The sequence below is a fragment of the Camarhynchus parvulus genome, chromosome 7, assembly GCF_901933205.1.
Source record: "Camarhynchus parvulus chromosome 7, STF_HiC, whole genome shotgun sequence".
In the NCBI taxonomy this organism is placed as follows: Eukaryota; Metazoa; Chordata; class Aves; order Passeriformes; family Thraupidae; genus Camarhynchus; species Camarhynchus parvulus.
Window position 1 is genome coordinate 17677555 of NC_044577.1, and position 24731 is coordinate 17702285.

General features: G+C 39.3%; 1 protein-coding gene and 1 long non-coding RNA gene across 3 annotated transcripts in view; one reads left to right on the forward strand and one right to left on the reverse strand.

Moving 5' to 3' along the window:
- The first annotated feature begins 34 nt into the window (after positions 1–34).
- On the forward strand, positions 35–12471 carry LOC115905848. Its single transcript, XR_004060885.1, has 3 exons — positions 35–164; positions 7759–7815; positions 9047–12471. It is a non-coding gene; the product is annotated as an uncharacterized LOC115905848 (long non-coding RNA).
- ITGA6 (integrin subunit alpha 6) overlaps positions 6981–24731 on the reverse strand; it is a 38609-nt gene continuing 20858 nt past the window's right edge. The window contains exons 6-26 of one of the 2 annotated variants that reach the window (XM_030952534.1): positions 24011–24221; positions 23369–23562; positions 23146–23234; positions 22250–22377; positions 21213–21308; positions 20702–20763; positions 19279–19436; positions 18503–18652; positions 17637–17752; positions 16549–16738; positions 16380–16463; positions 16094–16173; positions 15861–15938; positions 15658–15760; positions 14500–14673; positions 13458–13556; positions 12971–13081; positions 12789–12887; positions 12331–12456; positions 10774–10903; positions 6981–9098 (exon numbers count right to left, since the gene is read on the reverse strand). In XM_030952534.1, the coding sequence (XP_030808394.1) occupies positions 10796–10903; positions 12331–12456; positions 12789–12887; positions 12971–13081; positions 13458–13556; positions 14500–14673; positions 15658–15760; positions 15861–15938; positions 16094–16173; positions 16380–16463; positions 16549–16738; positions 17637–17752; positions 18503–18652; positions 19279–19436; positions 20702–20763; positions 21213–21308; positions 22250–22377; positions 23146–23234; positions 23369–23562; positions 24011–24221 (2456 nt within the window). In that variant the 3' untranslated portion in view covers positions 6981–9098; positions 10774–10795. The remainder of the gene's footprint in view (positions 9099–10773; positions 10904–12330; positions 12457–12788; positions 12888–12970; positions 13082–13457; positions 13557–14499; positions 14674–15657; positions 15761–15860; positions 15939–16093; positions 16174–16379; positions 16464–16548; positions 16739–17636; positions 17753–18502; positions 18653–19278; positions 19437–20701; positions 20764–21212; positions 21309–22249; positions 22378–23145; positions 23235–23368; positions 23563–24010; positions 24222–24731) is intronic. The other variant, XM_030952533.1, reaches the window with a different exon arrangement.

A 24731-nucleotide genomic window follows, 5' to 3' on the forward strand; every position in this document is an offset into this window, starting at 1 on the left:
GCAGCGGCGCTGGGCGGGGGAGAGGGCGGCTCGGAGGGAGCGGGGCGGAGGTGCCCGGAGCTGGCTGGCGGCCCCTCAGGGGAACGCTCAGCTGTCCCCGGCGCCTCGAGGGCCCGACGGGAGGAGGCGACGCTCGCTTCGCGGAGGAGCCCGGCCGCGCACAGGTACGCGACGTTACGGGTGCCGGTGCCGCCGCCTGCCCGGCGAGGGGCTGCGGGTGCGCCCTGCCCACAGGCGGGGAGCCGTGAGGGCTGTGGGTGCGGGGGCCGGGACCGCAGAGGCCGCAGCGAGGCCGAGGGATGCCCGCGCACCAGCGGCTCTCGCTGGGCACTGCGGTGCCCGGAGCTCGGCCATGCGGGCTCAGCGCACCCGGGGCTCTCCCTCGGCCTGGGATGGAGCCGTGGCGGGCGGCGGGAGCTCGGCTCCCGGTGTGAGTGAGCCGCGGGCCGGAACGGGAACTGTAGAAGTCACAGAAGGGCCGGCGGGAGGGCAGAGCCTCAGCCGAGGGCATCGGCCGGGCTTAAACAGCCGTGTGTCTTCTCGCTGTGGCACCTGTGTCTGCCCGGCTGCTGGTGGGCTGCGGTTTCTTTCAGTTACCAGAGAAAAAGATAATGAAACAAAAACCACAGGGGAAGAATAGGGCTTCTGCTTTTACAGATACACTCCTGATCGGTCGGCAGTGACCACAATATGTCTGTGTTGGTAGAAGAGCACTTGGACTGTGTGTCACAGTGAATCACTTTACTGCCTGTTAAAATGCAACATGTGAGGTACCAGACTGTGTATTGAATGGTTTATTGTCCTGCTCTCGTAGAAATATCTAGAGTACTAACAAAAAAGGCCATTAATAGTGATTATAAGCATTTCTGATAAGCTTACTGCAGTATAGATGTTAAAGACATCTTTGACACTAAGCTCTCATCTCCATCAGATAGCTCTGTCGGCACAGATAAATTTTGATACCTCATAGCTTGAGCTAGGTGTCTCAAAAGAGGGATCCCCAGACAAAGAAACCCCTGGGCAATTATTATTACGATCTAAACTCTGCACACAACAGTGTGGATCAATAGCCATAATAGAGTCTGGGCCCTTCTTGACCTTCATTGCTTTGCTGTTTTGTTACCGAGTGTTTGCCATGTGGTCATTTTCACATCCTCTTAGGTCTGTTTCTGTGGTGATTTCAGTCAGTTCTGTAGTCCATATTATAATGTGGTTGCTCCAGCTATTAATTTTTGAGTAATATTTAAATTACAGTTTTGTCTATTCTAACTATTAGCAATGTTTAGGCTGTTAGTTCCAGGTTTCACTATGATCCATCTTTGACTAATGCAATATAGCCATATAGCTCAGCTTGCTATGACAATTTTAGCTACCTATGCCAAGCAAGCACTTTAGCTACTTTCATATAATATGAATTTTTCAGTAATTCTACCTTTGTTTTGATAAGCATACCTGCTTTAATAATTTAGTATTTTATGTGAGTTTAACCTCGTGCCCTAGCAGAGTTTGAAGGCGAGATTCACTTTGTTAGTTACTGCATAGGCCGTAATTCACACACAGGCACAGTGTTTTGTATATCTATACCTGTGTTCAAAGTTACTCTGAAAAGTTCCCCTTGAGTTCAGTGGAATGCCTCAAATCCATTCACATTTCTCAGTGGGCAAGAGCTGCTCCTCGAGGGCTGTAGGGGGTTGGTCTTCCCTGTATGGCAGGCTTGAGGGTTCATGAGCTCCAGGTGGTCCTGCCTGGAGAGGTGCTGGTCACAGCCTGCTGGGGTGTGCGAGAGTTCAGAGGGCCTCTCTTGGTACTGCTCTCTATTGGGTCAGGAGATGCTTGGCTTTAGTCAAAAATATATTTCCATCCTATCTGTAAACCAAGTTTTAATGTACTGGAAATTTTGGGGGAGAAAAGTCTGGTAACAGTGGTGCAGTTTCATTAGCACTGCAGCTGAGGGAGGTAACTCCTGAAATCATAGAGCAGGCCTGAGGAGGTGTGGGAGGGAATGCACCATCACAATTCCCCATGTCTGAAGTCAGTTCAGGTGCTCCACTGTGTGGTCACCTCTTGCTTCTCTGCCTATAAACAGGTTAATGCTGTGTTCCAGTTGAAATTGGAGAGAAATTTTTGGTTACCTAATTATTATGGTTTTGTTAAATGTTAATAATATGTATCAGGAAGGCCTCTTTGACAGTGCCATCCATCAAGTTATTCTCCACACTACATACTGAAATAATGTTCAATAAGAAGCATTATCCCAATTTACCTTTAGCATTTCAGTGGGCAAGGTGCCCTCGTGACCTTCCCTTACAATTACTGTTAACAGTAGATTTTACCCACAGTGAAGAAACATATATAGTGTGGAATATGCTATAGTTACCATATTGATTAAAATAAAGAAAAGAAGTGAGAGTCACCAGCCTGTGGGAACTTGCTGGTGTGTGAATCAAATTCGGTTCATGCTGGCAGTGGTTGCTCCTGTGAGACAGATAAGCAATCTTTTGATGGCTAACCTGATCTCCAGTGGAGATGTGCTGGTTATGATTCCCAGTGCCATTCCTGAAAAGAGAGAATAACAATATTAACAGTGGATGATGCCCTGCATTCATTTGCTTTTTCTATTGTGGATATTTGTATTTGCCCCATAAATTTATTAAATCAACTTTTCAATATTGATTGGTTTCCTGCCTGGGTACCTGTGACTTATCTAAGACATCAGAGAGGGGATGGATATCCTATGGCATCCACTAGAGCAGTTCTGATACAGCAATCACATTAATCCCTTCAGTGCTTTGTTGGATTCCTCCCATTTACAGCTGTCTTGTTTCTTGCTAATGTTGCATTGAAATACAGAAAACATTTGATTCAGTCGGCCTCCAGATGCAGTTTCCTGAACTGCACCAATAGTATGTGAGAATGAAGCAGGATTAGCCTGCTTTTTTCATCTGGTTTGTAATCCAACCATACCTTCATCTTTATGCTGCAAAGTGAATGGCATGTTCTGCTCTGGCCAGGGAGTGCTGGGTAATGGGGCAAACAGACAGCTTGTCTGTCTCTGCAAGGCTTCTACAAATACAGCTTGTTGGCAGGTTTTGCTCATTGCTGCTTGTAGGCCCCTCCTGGAACACCAAGGAGTAGCTCATGCTGCTCAAGTTTGTAGTAGTTTGGAACTTCTACTTGAGAATTGCTGTGCTCAAAGCCATTTTATGATGTCCTCTCAGCTGTGAGCCAGCACTAGTTTAAAGCAGGGTCTACAAGCAGTACATGGAGTCTTTGCAAACTGTTGCAATTTCTTATGATGGCTCTGGATTGGCTTCATCTTTTAGATGTATATATTACTGTGGTGTTGTTTGGTGTTTCAGCTTTACAGACATGCCTTAAAAACTGGCCTTCTGCCTAAACTTATCTTTGGACAGCAGTCCCCAGGCATAAGATGTGGCAGAGGCTGCCAAAGGCTAAATAAATCATTGTGCATTGTAAGCTAGGGATCATACACAGTCACGTAAACAGAGAGCACTTTTCTCCGAAAAAGTTGTGCAGGATGAGCAGTCACAGAAGTAACTGCAGATAAAAGAATGGTGGATAATTCTTTAAATGCTGTTTTCAGAGAAGAACCTCTCTGTTTACCTAATGGTGTTTCTTCATCTTGTTTAAACAATTGATCAGATCCTGATCCATGTAAACATGTTCTGTTAGAATATTGGAGAAAATTTTGAATGCTTTTTCTCTCCTAAAACCTGTTTCTCTCATTGATGATTTTCTAGGGGCTTGCTCTGATGTGATCCAGTGTGACACTGGCCAGAGCTCTAATATACTAATTTCTGTAAATTCTTATGCAAACCAAAAAGGAGAAATGTATTATTTTCATTATTTTGCATTTTTCCCTCCTCCTTTCACGCTTATTGGTGTTGTTGAAATTCTTATACATCTGGATCAATAATTTAAATGGGACAGAACAATTCAGACCTCAAAAGAACTGAAAACACAATGTTTAGTTGAATTTCAATTTTATTTATTTTTCAAGTTCTAATATTGCAGGGTGTTACATAGAAAGAGTTTCCTGTTTGTTAAGGTGTTACTGGAAGTCATCAGTTCTTGGCTGCTGCATGTACTAGTGCTTTTTTCCTTTTTCTTAAGGTCCTCCAAAGTAGGTGCAGCTCAGATTAAGAAAAAAGCTTAAGTTGCTAGGTATGAGTATCTTTAGAATATTTCTTTCTTTTCTTTCAGTGGTTTATATGCTTGGCTGCAATGCCTGCACAGTCACCTGGCCCATCTAGCCAGTTTGTGCACTTAACCTGCACATTGTTTGTTCCTCTTCGGTTTGTCTTCATCCTTAGGTTTTTGTCAGTAAGTTGAGCTTTTGCTATGCTAGACAAATTCTTAGGGTAACATTGGTTTGTGTGGCTTTGGTCTCTTTTTTGTGAGGAGCTATGACCCTTATGGGGCTCTTCCAATTTGAGATAGTCTTAGGATTCTATGGATGTCTTTTGGATACAGGAAAAATATACTACAGAGCTACTGAAGTTAAGCATTAATGTTTTTGGGGAACAGGAACAGCAAAGGATTTTGTGGACATTGTGGATGACTCTCAGCAGCTGTCAGAGGCGGACTGCTGGTCCGGGTGGATCTCTGGTCAGGTCCAGGATGGCTGTTTTCATGTTGTTCCTCCTTGCTAAACTGGAATTGGGCAGAGTGCCTTGTAAGCAGGCTGGCAGTGATGCTCTTCTCAGCTCTGTACTGGGGTACTCTGTTGGACCCCTCCACTTCAAGAAACCAAGCAGTATCCTGCTAACATTTCTTTTAATCAACTTATCAGTTGCATTATTTCACATGTTCCTAGCAAAAGTATTTGACTCCTCTGTCCCTTCCTTTCCTATCCTCCCAAGACACTAGGATTGAGGGATAGAATACATAGTTGGCATTGTGTATCAGTGATGAGGGGGGATTTATCTTGGTCTGCAGCAGCAAGGACACCTCCTCTTGCAAAAATCTGTTCTCTGTGTTTTCTGGGATATTTGAGGCAGGTAGGGCACTGAAAAGGTGCTGTTTGCAAACAAACGTTTTGCAGAGCTAGAAAAGGAAGAAAGGGGTCTTTCTTGCAGTATGAAAAATGTAAACTGCAGGTCCCCAACTCCTTCATAGTGACAATGTCACACCTTGGCTGGAGTTTAAGGCCCGTTACAGCAGCAGTCTTTTGGGATAAGGAGTTTTGCGGTGGTTTTTTTACACGGCTTACAAGGTTAGGACTTGGCAAGGTTCATGAGCCTGTAAAAGGTGTATAGTATGAATTATGATTGTGGGGCCTGGAAAGATAGACATTGAAAGGTATCTGAGGACTGGAATAAAAAACTAAAGCAACCAGTTTAGTTTTTTCCACAATCCCTAGAGGGAAACACTCTCGTGCTCTTCCTGTGCCACCCAGCTGAGCTGTCTGGTGAGGCAGCTGAGGCACGTCCAAGCGTGTCCACAGGCTGGCTCAGAGCACTGGCTGCAGTTGCCTGGTTGTTTGTCACAGTTTGGTCTCCTGGTCTCTGCAGACCAACTGCTGACACACTGGCTTTGTGTGAACTTTGGAGAAGTTACTGCAGCTGTTGAACGTGCGCAGCTCCCTGGTTGTGTGCAGTCTGTGAAGACACAGTGCAGCCATGATCATCAGCATTGCAACAAGGCTGCTTTATGGGGATTGGTGGTTCAGTGCCCCTTTCAGAAGTTTCATTTTACCTCATGTACTGATTCTTGATTTGTGTCCAACTGAGCAGTCTGTTGCCTTTTTCCACATATAACTCTTATGGACAGGTGGCTACTGGAACTGAGCTGTGGTGGTCCCTTAAATTGAAAGGTATATTCTCTTATAAGGTGTCTGCTGTGCTGCAACAGTTAAACGTATGGAAAGTATTGCAGTTTACCAACATTCTATTTCTGTACCTTGGATGATCTAGAGTCTGTATATTTTTGTATAGCTATAAAACATACACTATATATAGTGAACACTAAGTTTTATATATCACGTTTTGTACACATACAGCATTAGAGTGCTGTACCACTGTATATATTGTATAGACTACATCTAGTACTATTATGTGTATGGTATATATGAGCATACATATAAAGCCAAATGTAATAGATTTGCTCAAAACTTACTCTGATCAGCTACTTAACTTCTGCCAGTTGATATTTTGTCTTCTTGTAGACAAATGTTTGTGGCCATCATTTAAAGTAATTGCTTAATAAGAGCAGGTTGAGTTCTTGTCTTTGAGATGCACTGAAGGGTCTAGTGACATTTTCTGGGTCTAATTCTGGAAGCTTCTTGGCCTCAACAACAAGGAGTGGCCTAGCAAATATCCAGCTAACTGTTTTCTTTGGGCTTTGTTGCATCAAAAGGCCTTTCAGCAACAATGAGTAAAAGCATCCAGTGAGGGCTAACATTTTAGAGGTGGAGCCACATTTTGTCTGTTGGGTTTGGTGGGATTTTTTCCCTGCATAATTTTGGCTTTTCCATAGGGCTTTTTTGGTGGAATTGAAACTACCCTGCAGTTGTGTTATATCAAATTTCCACTGCTAAATAAATACAAATAGGTATACAAAACCCTTGACCAGTTTTGGGGGATGTAGCCATCTCCACTACTTACTCAAATACTCGTCTGGCACTATTTAAGAAGATTTTTAGGAGGTTGCTTGTATGGAAGGGCTCTGGGGCAGCATGAGTGCAAGCACTGAGTGAGGAGAGGGGAGCCGTGTCCCGGTGGGAGCTGGCATGTGGGGCTCTGACTCCTACACTGCTGGCAGCAGCAGCAAGCAACAGAGAGGTGTGAGTTTGAGACTGTGCCTTATCTCTGCTGCCCCTTATCTGCCCCTTGCATGGTGCAGGGCAGCGAGAGCTACGGCAAGGCTGAGAGAGAACCTGTTAAAGCCTGCCACTTTCAGCCTCTTCTTCTAGGGAACTTAACTGTGGCCACCTCAGTTAAGTATGATAAAATCATTATTACCAAGACCATCTTTAATTTAAAAAAATTTATTTCACACTTCTTTACAAATATCCACAGGTAATTTCTAATCATGGAATGATGTAGCATTCTCAGCTGGTATAACAAAAGTTTGAGATAAAAATATACCAGTGACGTGACTTACTTTTTAAAGAACTTTAACACTGCTAAGACATTCATGTTCTTAGATGAGCGCCACAATCTGATTTTATACTCAGGGGTATTTCTCAAGCTTCTTAGCCCCTGATTAGCCTGGCTTCTGATGCTGCTGAGCCTTTAAGCAGATAAGCTAGGATTCTAAAAGATATTAATACATAATTAATTATGTATTAATATCTAAAGATATTAATACATAATTATTATGTAAGTGTTCATAAAGTCAGGGTCATAACACACTGAGAATATCTAGTTTAATAGACTCATCTTAGTTAACCCTAAAGGTAACTTTATAGGTGACCACACCTTCCAAGAAGGTACATTCAAAGTTAGCAGTAAAAATAAGACATTTGACAACTGCCCTCCTAGCAGGTTTTTACCCTATGAGGGGAAAAAGTACCAAGAGGTTTTTGCATAGTTCATAGTACAAGCAATTAACATGCATACTTTGAGCAGAATTTTGTTCCACATGGCATACACAACTGTGAACTAAATCTTTGTTCTTAAATAGTACCAAGGCTTTAGAATATGGGTAAAAAAGTAAACTCTTTAAATCATTTTCTCAGTTATGTTACAATAACCAGATTACTAATAACATGGTTCTACTTTTATCAACATTCAGATATTCAAGATGATTCAGTAGTCTCGACGTGGATCAGCTCAGATCCTGACAGTTAATGTAAGTAAGGCATCTACGGCCTCCAAGTGCTATACAACAGTTGCAGTAGTCAAGGCCTTCTGCCAACCAGGAAGTCCTTATGAAGCTGGAAACAGGTTTCCAAAGGACTTTTCACTTTCTTGCAGTGAGGATAAAATGGTATCTAAAACATTACTTCACTTTGGTGTCCAAATTGTTAAACAGTCCACAGTAATATACAAATCATGTTACAGGACCTGATGTTACAAGCATCAGGAAAAAGAAAGCACCCATACACATCATTTGCATAAATATTTACATTTTAGAAAGCATTGGCACCTTCAGTGATTTATTAAAATGCAGTGAAAGCCTCAGGTCTCATAATTTGAAGTTCAAACACAGAAACACAAAAACGAGAACAGTGGATTTAAAAATTCAGTAGTCTTCGGCCTACCAATTAGTCAAAGACAATGATTTATAATAAAAATAAATACAAAAATGACTAAAATATATATATACAGGAAATACATCTAATATTCAAGCCTCTTAAAAAAAAAAAAAAAACCTGTGTATATTTGTTGTGAGCAAGAATCACACAATCTGATCTTAAAAAAAAAGAGCCCAAAATCAAGCAACATGACCCATTGCACGTGTAATTTAAGATGATGCTTTTTGTTAAGCCCTAACTACTGCAGCAGGCAAAGATTATGACTAAAGCAGACTTGCAGGTCTTCAGTTATGCTTGAACAAAGTGTTATAAGGCCACTGTGTGTTTATAAAGCACTGTGCATTGAGGGAACAATGGAGAACTCATCTTGACCTTAATCATGCATGCCTTAAATAACTAGGAAGAGAGTCGGGATCACAGGAGGATCAGGTCTGCTGTAGTGGTTTTGCTTATTTTGCAGAAAAGACCCCACATCAGCAAAATATTATCTGAAGCGTGGGTTAGATTTAAGGGGGATGAAGAGACAGTGTGGAAATTAAATGAGGCAGATGAAGTCTGTTAAAGCCATTTTAACTGTGCAAATAAAAGTTTCAATATAAGTAGTAATATCTACAATCAAACGGTGAATGCATATAGTGTTCACAGGTCTAACTCATCGTGTTCCATGAATGAAAACCTTAACCTCTATCTGAACTTTGTGGATAAACAACATTTTTGCCTAAGAATAACTTTCATTTTCATTCCATTTGGTGAACCACTGTTTTGTCTCAAGGTCTTGGCTTTTCCCATCTTTGATCTGTCGCTCCTCTTTTCGAATTCTTACAGCGTGATAGCGGGGGACACTGTCTTCGTACCTGGAACGCCGGAAGAACCCGCACTGCGCACACAAGGAAAACAACAGTTTAGTGTAAGTTGCTGCCAAAGTACTACACCTGTAGAGGCAGTAAATTCTTCCTTCACACAAATATGCAGATAAGAAAATTGAAAACAAAAGTACGTAGGCCAAAAATGTAGCATATTTAGCTGTAAAAATGTGAGCCAGGAGGTCTGCATTAGCTGTTCAGCAGCAGTTAAAGACAAAGGGCATGCTCTGACTATCCATGGTAATCAAATACCTTAAAAAGATTCCCTCCAGTACAAAGCTGTTCATTCATCTAATGAGGACATTTACTGCTACACACAGGAAAGCTGCTTCTCCTGAATCAAAGGTAGGTGTGTACTTCAGTGTCTTCCTGTATGATGACATGATTTACCTTAAGAACCTACAGAAAGATTTCCAGAACATTCAAAAAACGTTACCCTAAGGGTCTTGGTTTTCAAAGCACCATTTCCACTTCAGTCACCTGAACTAACTTCACATATGCTGTATTAGAAACATGAGTCTTGCTTGCCATGGAAAGTCACCCTGGATGAAACCTGTAACAGCTTCTTTGCACTCTGCAGTTTTTCATTCAAAGCTGCTGTAAAAAGTGATTGTGAATATCAAGGCATGGACTAAAATTCATTTCCAAAGCAAAAGGGAGCAATGGCCACAATATACAAAGGTAACGACTGGTACACACACAGCTTTACATCCTTTGGATGGATCTCTGATCATCCTTATGGATCAAGATTCAGGTTAAGAGACATTGTGCCATCCAGCTGTCATTAGATACTGCTGGGGGTAAGAACATGTTAAAGCAAGCAAGTTTTCTTTCATAGTATTTAGGGTGCTGGATTTTTTGGTTCTGTTTGGTCAATGGTTTGGGGGTTTCTTAATATTAGAACTTATATAGAACTGAATTTTAAAAAAATTACAGTGAGCAAAGACTGTGAAAATTACAGTGAATTACTGTAAAAAATTACAGTGAGCAAAGAATTTTAAAAAAAATTACAGTGAGCAAAGACCAAATCATTAGCCAACTCACAGTTTCATTAAACACTATTTTCAAATAATTAATTAAGAATTCCTCCCCGCTCCCTTATCCCAAGCACACTTATGGATACAATGTACATGCACAAAAGTGGAATAAAGGTTGCTGGAAGTATAAATCATCATCATGCATCTTGTAACTTCAGCAAAGTGTGTTCTTAGAGGAGTACCTTAGAACTCAAGTAAAAAACATGTTTCTACAGAAATAAATTCTCATTATGAAAACCCTTCTCCAATGTAAGCAACATGTACAGCATGCACTAAAGGTTAGTAAAGCAAATTTATGTATTGTTGCTGCAGTCTTATCTTTGCATCTTAACTCTACAGTGTTGATTCCCACCTTGCAAGCTTAAAGACTTACTTGTAATGGTAAAGCATAAATTAAAAAAAATACTGAAGCCCATTGCAACAGATCACCATGTTTTTAAAAAAAGAAAAAAGAAAAAAGCATTTTAGACCAGGGTAAACCTCTGTGTGTTCACATGCACCAAAAGCTGAAAATCTATCAACAGAAGGAGCAAGCAAGTATAATAGCTTGAAATCCAAAAGTTAATAAAACTTATGCAGAAGAAGCTTCACAGTTAGCCACTGCAACCATAGCATGTGCCACAGCTAGAAATTAAAAAATATCATCAGTTACCAATTACAGAAGTAGATCAGTACTATGCATCAGAAGTAAGTCTCTCTTTATCAGATGGCTGAGCATGGATCTCAGCCTTGTGATATGTGGCATCGTAATGATCTTTCTTATTTCTCTTGAAGAAACCACACTACAAGGAAGCAAGGTATTTAGTCATTTTTTGTGGACTGGAAGAAGTCAAACCTATTAAAACTGACTTAAGTCTGTCAACTGTCTTCCCATTATCCCTTCACAGGCCAAAAAACCAAAAATTAAAAAGTCATCACAAGAACTGAGCTGTTTCTAGCTCTGAGAACTTCTTGGGCTAACTTGATCTATACAATAACAGAATGAAATAACTTATAAACAGAGTAACCTGAGAATATTATATCAGAGGCATTTTGATAAATTTGTAGAGAATCTGTTTGGGGTTCTTTTAAGACAAGCTACAATAAAAGATGTCCATAGCGAGTGAAGGTGGCTGTGAAGAGCAGAAAGAACCCTATACAGAAAGCTGTTTGTGGACTTGTGCATGGGACAGACAAAACGCCAGGATGTAGAACAAAACCAGTTACTGCTTTGGCCCCTTCAATACAAGCTTTTGTCTTAAACCAATGATGTATCTGTCTTTCCAGTATGATGTTTGTTCTTCGTAGAACAGCACAGTCTGTGTCATCAAAACAGTATTTTTCACTGTGTGTGCATGTGAAAAATGTTTGTTATTTTCATGCACAGTAAAACACTAGAACCTAACAGCCCACCCAGTATTCATTCATCAGGAGTATTTACAGGAGCAGCTGGGCATTTTTTAGGAAATAAGGAAATCACAGCTATCCTATGGGAAGCAAATTGCAGCAAATAGCTCCTCAAAGCTAACTGCTGCAGTTTCACTGGGAAAAAAGTGACAGATAGGATATTCTTCACCTCCTCTTCCTTAAATAACCTTCTGCTATCTAATAACAGCAAATACTACTAACCTATAAAAACTAAGAATGAAAGGATTGCTCTGTTATACCTGGGACCACAAATATCAGGCATTTTTACAAAGGTAATTAGAAAAAAAGACACTTGACTTTTTCTTTTGCAAATAGTTAACCATTTGTTATACCTCTTTATTTATTTAAGGTTTCTAATATAAAAAAGCAATAATAAGAAATTCACTAGCACACATGGCTATATATTAATACTGTGCTTTTGGTTATTTTCATCTACTATCAGTTTAATGGTATTTCTGATGTTATGAGAACTAAAACATTTCTAAATAGCTCACATGAAGGTTTACACCTAACTGCAGAGGCTCCCAATGGCTCTATCTATCTGTATCAAACTATGGCCTCTGAACATTTGTCTCAAGTTTCATCTGGAGCTCAAAATACTTCCTTTTAAGGATGCGAAAATAGAAAAATTATGTAACAAGTCTGCCCATACAACCATTTTAATTCCAAGTGTTGCAAAACTGAGAAACTGATAATGTGTGATTTGTGCAGTTTTGCCCTGAGTCCCAAATACTTAATTAGTTTGCTATCTTGTCAGTTAGAGACCCGAAAATAAAAAATAACCAGATTAATAAAAGCTCACCTTCCATAGTAAGAATACCAATAGTGCAAGCATGAGTATTCCAGCAAGGATAGCCACTGCAATGATCCACCATGGAACTCCTGTGTAAAGGGCTACTGGTTTTGCAGGAAATACAGTAACACGCACCTATGGGACAGAAAATGTGCAGGTGGAAGGAGTATTTTAGAAGTTACATGTTTAATTAGAAAGCTGCAATTTATATAGTCTTACTTCTCCTCTAACAAGATGTCTTCTACAAAACGCTTTTAAAGAAAAAGCTCCCACTGGTATCATGTGAATATGGTAATGAATTTTTTCAACCCCATTAAAAGGTAAAAATGATCAATAATTCAAAACTCAATTAGAAAGTTAAACTTTTTCGCTAGTTTTGTTTTAAATTTGTTTTATTCCTGGTCTTTGGAGATAAGGTAGAACAACCACAACCATAACATGTGGTTAGCATTAAACACTGAACCTACCTGAGCAACTTCATTTGTGAGTTTAACATTCTTAGCTGCAGCAGGAACACTGATAGAAGCCCTAACAAGAATGTCGAGGTAATTCATTTTTGAGTATTCCTGTTCCAAAATAAAACACAAATATTAGACACAGAACAGGAAAGAACTGTGACCTTTCAAGAAGGCCAGGTGAGAGGACTTACCTCTAAGAAGGTGCTGTTCCACAGCCTGGAACGCAGCACAATAGATGCCTTGCTGTCAAAACCCTTCAGGGGACACTTTATATCCACACAGCGTGCATTCACATTGCAGCTCTGCAAATACAGATTTCTACATGTAAGTAAGATCACATCTTCACAAATTGTTTAAACCTCACCCCGAGATTAAAAACTGGATTATATGCATCATACCTACATGCAAGAATCACTATCTGTTTGTACTGATAGCAATGGGAAAATACAATGAAGATGTTATTACTTGCTTATTTTAAGGTAAGTAACTATGCAGATATTATTTCCTAGTTCTTCCTCACAGTAGATGATCTAAATGCTTGAATTTTAAAAGCATCAATATTTGGATATAAGATAAAAAGAAGAGAAAATTTCTTTCACTCTGCCAAACTCAGAAAAGCCCTCTTTCGAGCAGTGAGGAAGGTATCTGACAAGAATACAGCTGTTGCAATATCCTTACCAAGGTCTTGTATTTTCTTTCTGAGAATAAGGAAAATGCCTGGCCATCTGTAATCTGCTTCTCTGCAACTTCACGCTTTCTTCTTGAGTTATAGGATTCCTACAAAGAAAAAAAAGTTAAAAAACTAAAAAGCAGTTTATCATAAGAATCTTTTAATTCATACAAGCAGAGAAACTAGAGCTCAGTGTTTTCTTCTTCCAAAATCAGCACATGACTGATAGCATTATATAGCCCTACTTACCTACATTTACTGCTAAGAATTAAATTTGAGATTACCAAAAGAAAGGCCAACAGACTATTTTCTTTAATAGGGCAAAGGGAGGTTTCGATTTATAAAGCTTTCAGTGCTATTTCCATTTTTATTTCTAGATAAAGAGTATTAATGGTACTCTGTTAAAAGAGTAAGAATGTACTAAGGTCAGTAGATGCAGGTTTTTTTTAACTGTATACTAATTACACTCAATTCAAGTTATATTAACTGATACAATGATCTGACAAAAACAGGTTTACGTGCATGCAGTTTTAATGGTAGAAAATAAAAATTCCTCCCATATAATCTTAAGATTATATGAAGAAGAAAAAAATGCAGCTTAAGTTTTAGGAAAAATTTTGCTAGATAGGCACAATCCAGGGCTATGAAAATTGCTTCTTATTATCATTGTTGTAAAAAAATAAATTTAGGTTCAAGCCCCTTGTCTTCAGAAAAAGGACATGGAATGCCCCTAGGCTGGGAAGATATTAGTTATTTGTTGTTTTTTGAGTAAGAACTCAGATGCTTCTATTACTGAGCAGTTTTCAATAATACTGATGAAGTTTGTTAGAAGAGTCAGCAGTGTCATCGTGTCATAGCATCTATCCTTTAGCATATCCGCCTCATTAGCTATTATGAATTCTCCTGATAGGCTGGTCAGGTATAGGGCTTGTGAGCTAGTTAAGACAAAAAGTAACTCCTTCTAGAGGCAAGCTCTCATGCCTTACTCCCACTTGCTGTGGGGTGCTTCCATGTTGTACCAATTCACCGACAGAAGACAGGGTAACATACCGCAACATGCAAACTGTTGATTTCATTCTCGGGCTGACAGGAGACTTTTTCCAAGCCTTTGGAGTCTATTTTCATCAAATAAAGCAGCCATTTGCCATTACTAATTTCTTTTGGCCACTGGATGTCCAGGGAAGCAGTGCCAAATGTTTTCAGTGGTCTACCCAAGTTAGTTACCTGTTAAAATAAACCTTCTTTAAACTGTGAAATACTTTTGAGAGGGATTTTCTTCCTGAAAACATTACTGTTTTGGACAAGCTTTAAGCATGCAGCTAACAGGAAAGTCAGATCAGATGAAAGGCAGTCAAAATAGTACAAAGACAAAGCATATACTAAAACTAGCATACTTTGAGAGCAAGTAAATACATAGAAGGATTAGAATTCCCTAACATGAACTTTTAGTGGTTGATTTTCAGAAATTAATCTTCACGTGAAACCACAATTCAAATTTAGAGTGAACAAATCAGTCCGTTGCGTAACTGAGGCAAACTGCAAGTTTCTGATGAACTCTGACACAGAGAACAAGGTCTTGCTCTTGTAAGTCTGAAAGTTTTTTCCCAACTTCTTTTTTTACTTTATTAGTTTTACTGGTCATGCTAGCAAGTTTTAAATCAGATATTTTAACTGCTGCTGCTATAATACATGGACCAGGTAAAGAAAGAAGTAAACGATTGACAGAGATGGACTTTAATTTCTCATAGTCTCCTCCTTGCTGTATTCTGCAGAAGACCAAGACAGTGAAATAAGCTCACACATTCAGAGGGGCTCTCGCAGCACCTCCTTGTGCTGGCTCTGTGCTCAACCCACTCTTGCTGCCTGTGTGCACCAGCCAAGCCTGAGCAGGCCCCAGGCATGTTCTGCTTTAACTTTGTTCCCTCCCTGCAGGGGCTTTTATGCCATACAACTGAATGTGCATGAACTGCTCCCAAAAAAAAGTGTGCAGGCAGCCTTAGGCCACTTTCTTAGAATATGATCATAAAATATCAACACCTAAAGAAGCTATAGCCCACAGTCAAACTGCATGTTCTGAACAGGAAGTTAGGATCTTGGGACAAAGGAAGCAAATTTCATTATAGCAACTTTTTTAGTATTCATATGCATAAAGCAAGAAGCTGTGCATTTGATTAAAAGCAGCTGTTGGCATCAATCTAAATTACTCACTCTGAATTCATACTCTATGAGGTTTCCGATATCATCTTCAGATTTCATTGCACTCTCACCAATGATGTTGCCTCCAAAATATACCTGAGAAGGCTTAGCAACTCTGTTCAGGTGGGGGTGGGAAAGGAGAATAATCAGATTTTAATGAGTCTGAAGCACAACTGTCCCCAGACCCCCCAATCTGTCATGCTATCAACACTTACCCAGTGAGTGATAAAAGCAATTCAAGAACCACTTTAGCACTGGCTGTAATTGGAGTCAAATTAACTTGAGTGCTTGTTCTACAATGAAAAGGAAACAATGGTGTTTATTTTACAAATTTAGTGGGTTTCTCTCTACTATTAAATTACTTCAGTGAGTCAAACAAATAAATTCAAAATGTTTACAACTGTATATCAAAGCAAAGTGCAGGTGCAGACACGTGAAGAAAACTTACGTTTCCAGCTTCAGGTTAATGTCTAAGTCTGTTGTATCAACATTGACCTTAGTGGTACTCAGGATCAGATAAAAGGTTACCTAAACAAGAAAAAAGATAAGGAAATACATGAGCTCTTTATAAGATATATTGATACATGAAATTTTATGGAACATTTCAGTATTAAGTTCTAGAGTTAAAAAGACAGATCCAAATCAAATTTCCAGTTGCAACACACAGGACCTTTGGATGACTGCAGTCAGTCAGAACGAGATCTTACAACTACAGTAAAGTAAGTGCAACTTACATTAGAATTTCTTTTGAAAGGATTTCCAAGTTCACACTCTGCTTGAGAACCATTTTGGTTAGCACCACATGTTAGCTGTTTCTCCTGATTAAACAGAACACATTTACAAGTAAAAATATGCTGGAAATATTTCAAAATTTTCAGTAGTTTTTCTCTTAAAAATACTTACAGGATAACCTCTCATCTCTCTGAATGCAGAGTATGTCAGGCTGTCTGGAAAAGTTGCAATTAGTTTAGCTTCATATGCATCTTCACCGTCTTTTTGTGGATTTTTTACATCAGATGGATTGTTTGTCACGGTTATTTCCAGGGCAATATCTTTCTGGTCTTTCAGAACAAGCACTGGCATGCCCTTTTCACTACAGAAACAGAATGGACAGGGTTCTGTGCATTAGAAAAACAAATGTGTATGCAAGTTTGCTTCTTATGATTGTTTACCCAAATACAATTTCCTCATACTGGGGGAGAATTACAGTAAAACTGTGAACATGCATAGTCATAGGTTTTGTCCCCCACACCATTATTTCATCTGACAGTGGCCAGCAGTGAAGAGGAAGAACAGGATAATAAATCCCTCAAGTAATCAGGAGTTTATAGTATTTCTGAACCAGCATTTGCATCTGACTCATGTAGTGATGACTTTTCTCCAAACCAATCTAGTGACTTGCTTAATACTTGTAAAGTATACATGGGTTTGGCTTCTGAGTGTGGCACTCACTGCTAAAAATGTCTGACTGCTGGCAGTAGATAAACATTTGTTTGTTTGTTTTATCCCTGCTCTAATTTCACTGGCCCTCCAGGAAGGAAGGATGCAGCAGGGTGCTGGGGCATGTGTTAAAATTAAATCATCGCTGCATTTCTCTGTAACAACTTCTCTTGGGCTACAAGAGCAAACTCTGTCAATTGTCATACAGTCAAGTTTCATCTGCAAAATAATTAACAGTGTCACACAATAAAGTACTGCAAGGCTGGTTTAGAATATAATTTCTCCAGGTATTAAATTGGCTTGTTTTTTTTTTTTTAGCCCACCCCTGCACTATTGTGGCCACTTAGTATCCATTCAACTCTGAACCACTTTTCTTCTCAAGCTCTTCCCCTCTGCCCTCATTCCTCACCCTGACAAATCAATACTACTACGAAGGGCTGTGTTTGCCAGACACAGAAAAGAGCTGCTCTCTTTCCCAAAATCCTCTCCTAAAAGTTCTTTTAAGACTTGTTAATAATTTGAACTTTAGAAGTGCATGAATCGAGACTTACAGTGGTAAATAAGTAAACCTGTCTTCATTTCCCTCTCTTGTACAAAACCGGTACTGAAGCTTAAGGTTGCTGTGACATTCATTGTCTTCTCCACAGCCTTCTTTTAAGAACTCCACCTAAATAAAACCAAATCGATTTTACTGCCTGACACACAACAGTAGCTTAAAATCAGATTCCTGAAGCACACTGAATAAAGCATCTACATGGAACTCACAAGGCACTTTCTTGGACAGAGTTCAGATTTTAACCTGACTTAATTCTTGCCTGTTGAGTTTTGCTTTGTGAGATACAGCCCTTGATGCTGGTAGTTTAGAACTTTAAATGTGACTAAAAAGCAGAGTTGGATAATTCTAAATGAGAGATACCCTTATTATGAGAAAATACAAAAAAAAAATACATCTTTAAGTCTGATTCTCCAATAAGCATTGAGGAAATGAGAATTTTTAACGGAGATATTCCCTCCGTCTATGTCACTGCTGCAGTCATTGCCCAAGTGCCATTTCAGCACCCTAACAGTGGAATAATTAAGAGTATACATTATCTTGTTACGTTGGACAAATGTTCCCAACAGGAGACAATGAATTTCTATTTTTAATCAAAAGTACATTTCCTCCTAAACTTATTGGGGGGAGGGAAGAAACCGAGGAGATATACCATCTTCACTTTTGTTGCAGAAGAACACGGTACATAGTTTGTAACATGTTGTAACAAGTTCAGAACAAAATATAAAATAATAATCCAATAGTTACATGTCCAGTGCCACCCCAATTATTTCCTTTGGACATAATTTAGTTTTCTACAGTCTTTAAAACTAAGTTATTTGTACAAGTACAGATTTTTGTGAGTATGTGATACCAAAGGCTTACTTTTGTGGTCTCTGTTTCAGATTCATTTGAATTTAGAATTGGTATAAGATCTGAAAGTGCACTCTCTTTTCTCTTGGATGGTGACTCCAGGCCAGCAATTTTAACACTGACTGATATTGGAATGGGACGTAGCTTATCTTTAATTTTTTCCTGTTAAAATATTTTAAATTACATCATTAGTGTACAGTGCAGAGAAGAAAAAAACAACACAAAGATGAGCTTTTGTACCATATACAAATTCAGCATTTTCTAAACATGTAGGAACACAAAGAGCCCAGTGCTATTGTCCTTTTTTTCCTCTGGTTTCCCAATCTGACAATTTGTCTCACCATTAAGCCAAGTCAAGGGAGCACACACCAAGCTTTCTTGCCCTGCCCTTTTGTCCACTCCAAAACCCATGGGTTAAAATTCTCTTCCTGAACAGTCACACTATAAAAATCTGTAACAATTATTTCTTTTGGAAGCAGCTCTCCGTTTTTGGCACTTAGTTGCTCTCTATTGTTCTAAATTAGTTCAGCTCTACTGACCTCCAGAGTGTGCTGCAGTGCCTACAGTTTTCATCCATACTTTGCAAGAAAGGCAAGAGGAGGAAGCAGCATGTGTGCAGAGAATAGTAAACTATGGTGGGTTTCTATTTTTGAAGTTTTGTATTGCATATGACTTTGAAATTAAATACAAAATTATATACAAAGGTTCCTTCCATGAGGCTGCCAAAAAAAGAGTGGATCTAAATGAAGTGGATCTAAATGGAAGATAAATAAAATACTCTCCCTTACCTGCAGTATAAGCTTTGTAGTGACACACTCCCATGAGTTCTGTCCCCTGAGGGTTGTACTTGCAGTGAACTGATCAGACGAGTGGTCATTGAAGCGCACCCTGGAGGGCAGGCCCAGCTGCCGCCTCTCATTTTCCACTTCAAATGTGTAATTGATCTCTATGTGAAAAAATGAAGTAGGTCACATTAAAAAAATATCATTGCCATTTTAAAAAGAACTTTAATTTCACAAGATATGATCTTAAGCATTATTCTAGAAGACTGTTCCAGACAGTGCTGGGCTTCACAAATTGTTTTCAGTCGTTAAAAAAAAAAAAACAAACAAACAAACAAACAAACAAACAAAAAAAAAAAAAAAAAGCCCAAACTTTCTCCATGTCAGTTTTGTCCTGCCACAGTTGAGGGCCAGGTACCCCATGTGTGAATCTAAAGAAAATTTCTAAACCAAATCCTATTATTCCCTAAGTAAAGCGTTCCCTTGGGCATGGGGGCTGGCTGGGGGAGCTGTAATTGCTGTATGGAGCCAGCAGAGGGCTGAGCTACCCGCTGTAAATACCCCAACCAGAGCCAGCAGGATTCTGAGGTCAAGATACACTGGTAATGTTAACACTGAAAGCAGAAGTGTGACTAGAGCTGTCCAGTTGTTTTCCTAGATCTGAACTTGGTGCATCTTTTAATGATTGCTTCACTGAGCTAATTCAGTGCTGCACCGATGGAAACAAGACTGAGTGTGCCAAAGCACTGAGAGCTGCTTCAAGCACTTCACCTGCTAAAGGACCAGCACTCATTTGGGCACAGCCTTTGGATTTTAAAAGTAACTGAGAAATTCAAGACAACACAGGAGAAAAAGAGTCATTGGCCTAAAGTTCTTCTCATTTCCTCTCAAAATCCTACACAGTTCTCCAAGAGGTAACAGCAGCATTGTAACAAAGTGCTTTACATCTTTATGGCCTAGTCTTCCAGTCTTCTCCTATTAATGCAGACTTTTTGTTTTAGTTAATGATTTCCACAAAACCATTTTCATGAATACAGGACAGGTTCACAGGGTAAGCCTTCAATAAGAAATAATGCTCACTAAGAATGTATAAAATTGACTTTAAAAAAGGTTTAGGATTCTCTAAAGCAGCACTAACCCAGACAGACAAAATGGTTTGGGTCTGTATAGAAGCCATTTGCTCACTGGCAGTTGTATTACTCAAAAAGCTTTAGACTGGCATCCACAGAACAGCTTAACACACCAGCATGGCTCTAAATACAGACTGTGCAACAGCTGAGCCTAGCACTGAGTCACATTTTAAATTTGTCAGTCACTGTCTGAGATGACTCACTATAATTTGAGTAATATGTTTCCATGATGAACTCAAAAAAAACCAAAAACAAACCATGTGACAAACAGATCAAAAATACTTATCTTCAGAACTTACTTATTCTTGGATTTAAATCTCTGGGGTTTGCAGTATATTTAAAACATGCTTTCACATCCATCCTGTAAAAAGTGCCAAGAAATTAGCATTAACTTTTATTAAGGCATGGTCCAACAGAATGTAAAATTTCAACTGATCAGTCTTATGACTGTGGTATTTACTGCTTACTAGACTGAATTATAAAGCAAGAAAAAATGGTTGATAAGCAATTAAGAATTTGCTCTTATGTGTCTACTCAAGACAAAGCTGTTCAAGCCAAGATACTTGTGTTAGAAGTCTGAAGAGGCAAGGTGACATTAATTTTCAAAAAGGAACGTTATGAGAAGGACATATTCCACACATTGTCTTTGGAACAGTAGGCTGAAGAAATTCAGGAAGTCAAAATGAACATATGCAGATACATTTGCTTAACCTGCATGACTCTGATATCCCTTCACTTAAACATGATCACTGAATGAATTTTGACATATACCAATATACCAAGGCTCTGATAATTTCTTTTTCCCTTTACCTGATTTCACCATGGTCCTCAGGGTTCTTTTTCTTTAGATCAATTCTATCAGGCTGTACTGTAATGTTTCTTCTAATGCTTATCACAGGCCGAGATCTTCATGTGGGGGAAAAACAAGGAATCAAAAGAAGATGTAAAAAAAGAAGTCATTTCTGTTAAGATTAATAAAATAATTAATGTGAATATCAGATTCCCTCCACCCAGGCATTGATTTGCAACAAAAACACTCCAAGAAACACAGAGTTTGGCTTTGACACTGGTTAGAAAAAACCTGAAAACTTTTAAAAGCTAAGCAAAGATCACTGAGAACAACTACAGATCCTGAGTGGGAAGCAGGCTACACTGATGTGGTGTTGCTGTTGTCTTTCTGTACACTTAAGAAAAACAGAAAATTCAGTGGAGGTTCCTACCACCAGTAGTAATACAGCCCCTGGGAACAACTATAGGTACTGCAGTTCATTCAGATTCACGTTCACAAGAGCTTTAATTTGGAGCCTGGTGGCTGTGGGAAATGCTATTTCCTGCTTCCTCTGCATGTAGGCTGTAACCATACTTCTGCCTGACAACTTGTCTTTTTTCTGGAAGGGAGAAGACATTTCACATGAACAAATGAATGAGGTGATCCTGTTCCCACTAAAGCATCAAAAGGTTGTTTAAAATAGCTGGTAAGCCACCTGCTCCACTTAACTGGGCCACTCCTTTTACTCTTTGTCACCAGAAGAGGTTTTTGTTCTCACCTTGGTAAAAGGTTTTTGTCCTGCCTTTATCAGCAAAAGATTAAAGCTCCTTCTGAGTAAGCAGAATCCTAAATAATCTGACCAACTCCTCTACCACCTACTCTGTTCTCTTCCACAAGCCACGTGAGTTGCTTTTCTTGGGGGCTGTTCCAGTGTATTTAAGAACATTACTATTATGTGCACAGATACTATACACCTTGGAGATGGGAGCATAAATTGTAGGAAAGGCTGTTCTGCCTGAAAAGTAAAGTTGTTTCTCCCAAAGCCTGGTGTAATTAATTAAGGTTCCATATATAATACCTGTACACGTTTACAGAATCTGACAGGGAACCAACAGCAACATCAGGGTAGGAATTTTTATCCAGGTCCATATTTCCAGCAATAGAGTAACCAAAGAAATTGGTGTTTGTTTTTTCACCATCAAGAATCTAAAAAGCAAACAGATTAAGGGAATTCAGACATTTAAAAGTGATAAAGGTAAAATAAGTAACAACTGAACATAACTGTCTTACAGCCAGAGACAAAAGAGGGAAAGAGATACAATGAAGTAGGACCTGTGAAATAGGACCTCTGTGTTCAGTTCAGCTAAAGGATACTGAAGTGCCAGGATGATCTGCTCTTCTTCCAAGAAGTTACGTGGCAATAGCAGTGAGTACCAGAAATTACTGATCTGCTTAGTTCATGTTTATTTACAGTATTCATGGACTATAAACACTTGAAACAGAAGAACTATTCTGTAAAGTATTCAAGCAGTATTCTAGGGAGTATAATAAAGTTCCATTCCCACCCTGCAAACTGGACACAGTAACCCTCAAAACAAAACAAAAAAAAACCAACAGCAACCAACCAAACATTTTTAAGAAGGAAGTGAAACAGTAGCAATGAAAGAGAAAACAAAGAAACTAATTGTTTTCAAAGCATCAGATGTATTTTTTAAAAACCCAGAATTTATTTATCTATACATCTTTTTCTTTCTGCACAAATTAGTAGTCCCAATGGATGGCCCGAGAAATAAAAATATATATTAATATCAAGAATTCCTAATCTTTCCTGTCAGCAGTGCAATCTTTGAAGGGCCCTGCAACTTTCCTGTATACCCAACACTCCAGTAATAGCAATGGAAAAGATGGATAATACCCCTGTCATTCTTTTAATTTTGTTCAAGAGTCATTATATAGTAAAGGTTATTTCATTACCTGTGCTGGTTTCGTATTTATTCCATTCTTGGATCCATGATAAATGTATACTTTGCCAAAACCATCGTACGGAGCCCCTACTGCAATATCTGGTGAAAATAAGTTGCAACATCTAAAATCATTCTTGCTCTTTCTGCAGCATGCAATCAAATGGTAAGATGTTACAAGTCTAGCGTTGGCCAAACAGTCTCACACATTTTTATTGTCACTGTTTTCCATTTACCTGGATATCCGTCCTGATTAATATCCCCAACATTTTCTACTGCAAGTCCAAACATGGAGTCAGTGGTTCCATTTAAGCGAAGAGGCTTCACCCCTGCCCATTTGCCCTGGCGGTTCATGTAGATGTACACGGCACCCCCGATATCCCCACTTCTGTCGAAGTACTGCGGGGCCCCAACAACGATGTCCTGCCAGCTTAGGATGAAAAGGGGAAAAAAAAAGAAAAAAAAGGCAATGCATTTGTAGGAGAACTCTGAAAAATAACTGCTAAGACTGTGAGCTCAAGATCAGCTGCCCAGAGAGCTGCTGAACAAAGACTAAAATGTGCATTAAACTGGTTGGGCATCAACAGCCCCGCTGACACTGCAAGCTGGCTTATTCCCTTGATGGCATACAAGGACCTTCTATGGTCTTCTTGGGGTATGAGACTGGTTTCTTTTTTATATGTTTACAATAATTGTTTAAATAAAACTCTTCATTAGCAAGGCAGACTCCATCCTGATTGATTCTCAAGACGCTCACCATTTCCTCCAGGAAAACATGGAAGGTGGGCTTTGTCATTCCTTATATTTCTAATGTGAAAAACTAAAGCAGACATAAACAAGATTGCTATACCAGCAGCAGGAGTTAATCACAGCCATACCCATCACTGTTGAGGTCCACAACAGCAACATCATAGCCAAAAGAGGAGGCCAGCCCTTCTCCTTCAAACATGTGCTCCAGGGAAAGTGCTCTCTGATTTTTTTCTTTCTTTAGTAAAACTACTGCTCCGCTGTGGTTTGCTCTTGGGGCACCAGACACAAAAGTCATCTCATCTTGGGAGACAATGCCTTTACCAGAGTCCAAAGAGAAACCTTTAACAGAGAAAGAAATAAAGTATAAATTAACTAAGTAACAGCTTGCATCTTAATATGAAAAAATAAACGTTTCCCCAGCTATATTAAAGTGGTTTATGGAATACAAGTTTTGTCTAAAACACAGTGTGCTATGGCTGGGAATTCTCTATTTTGTTTGCACTGGTGGATGCATATTTGCAAGTCAGCACTTTTTTATGTTCCTACAAACACTCTTCCATACATAACAGTTAGTGTTTCCCCACAAAACACAGTACTTCATTGCTCATTTGGACCTGCTTTTCACAGACCCGAAACACAGGATATATACAGCTTAGACACAATTACAGCTTTACCACTTGAATATAGCTTGAGTACTTCACCTCTGGCAAAATTATCAGAAAACTTCCTGAGTAAAGTCAGTATCGTTCTATTACAAACATGCAAATTGTTCTGCACAAGCATTCTCATATGAATGATGTATGCAGTATTTGAGAATCAGCTTCCACAGTAATGGTGAAATGGGCAATT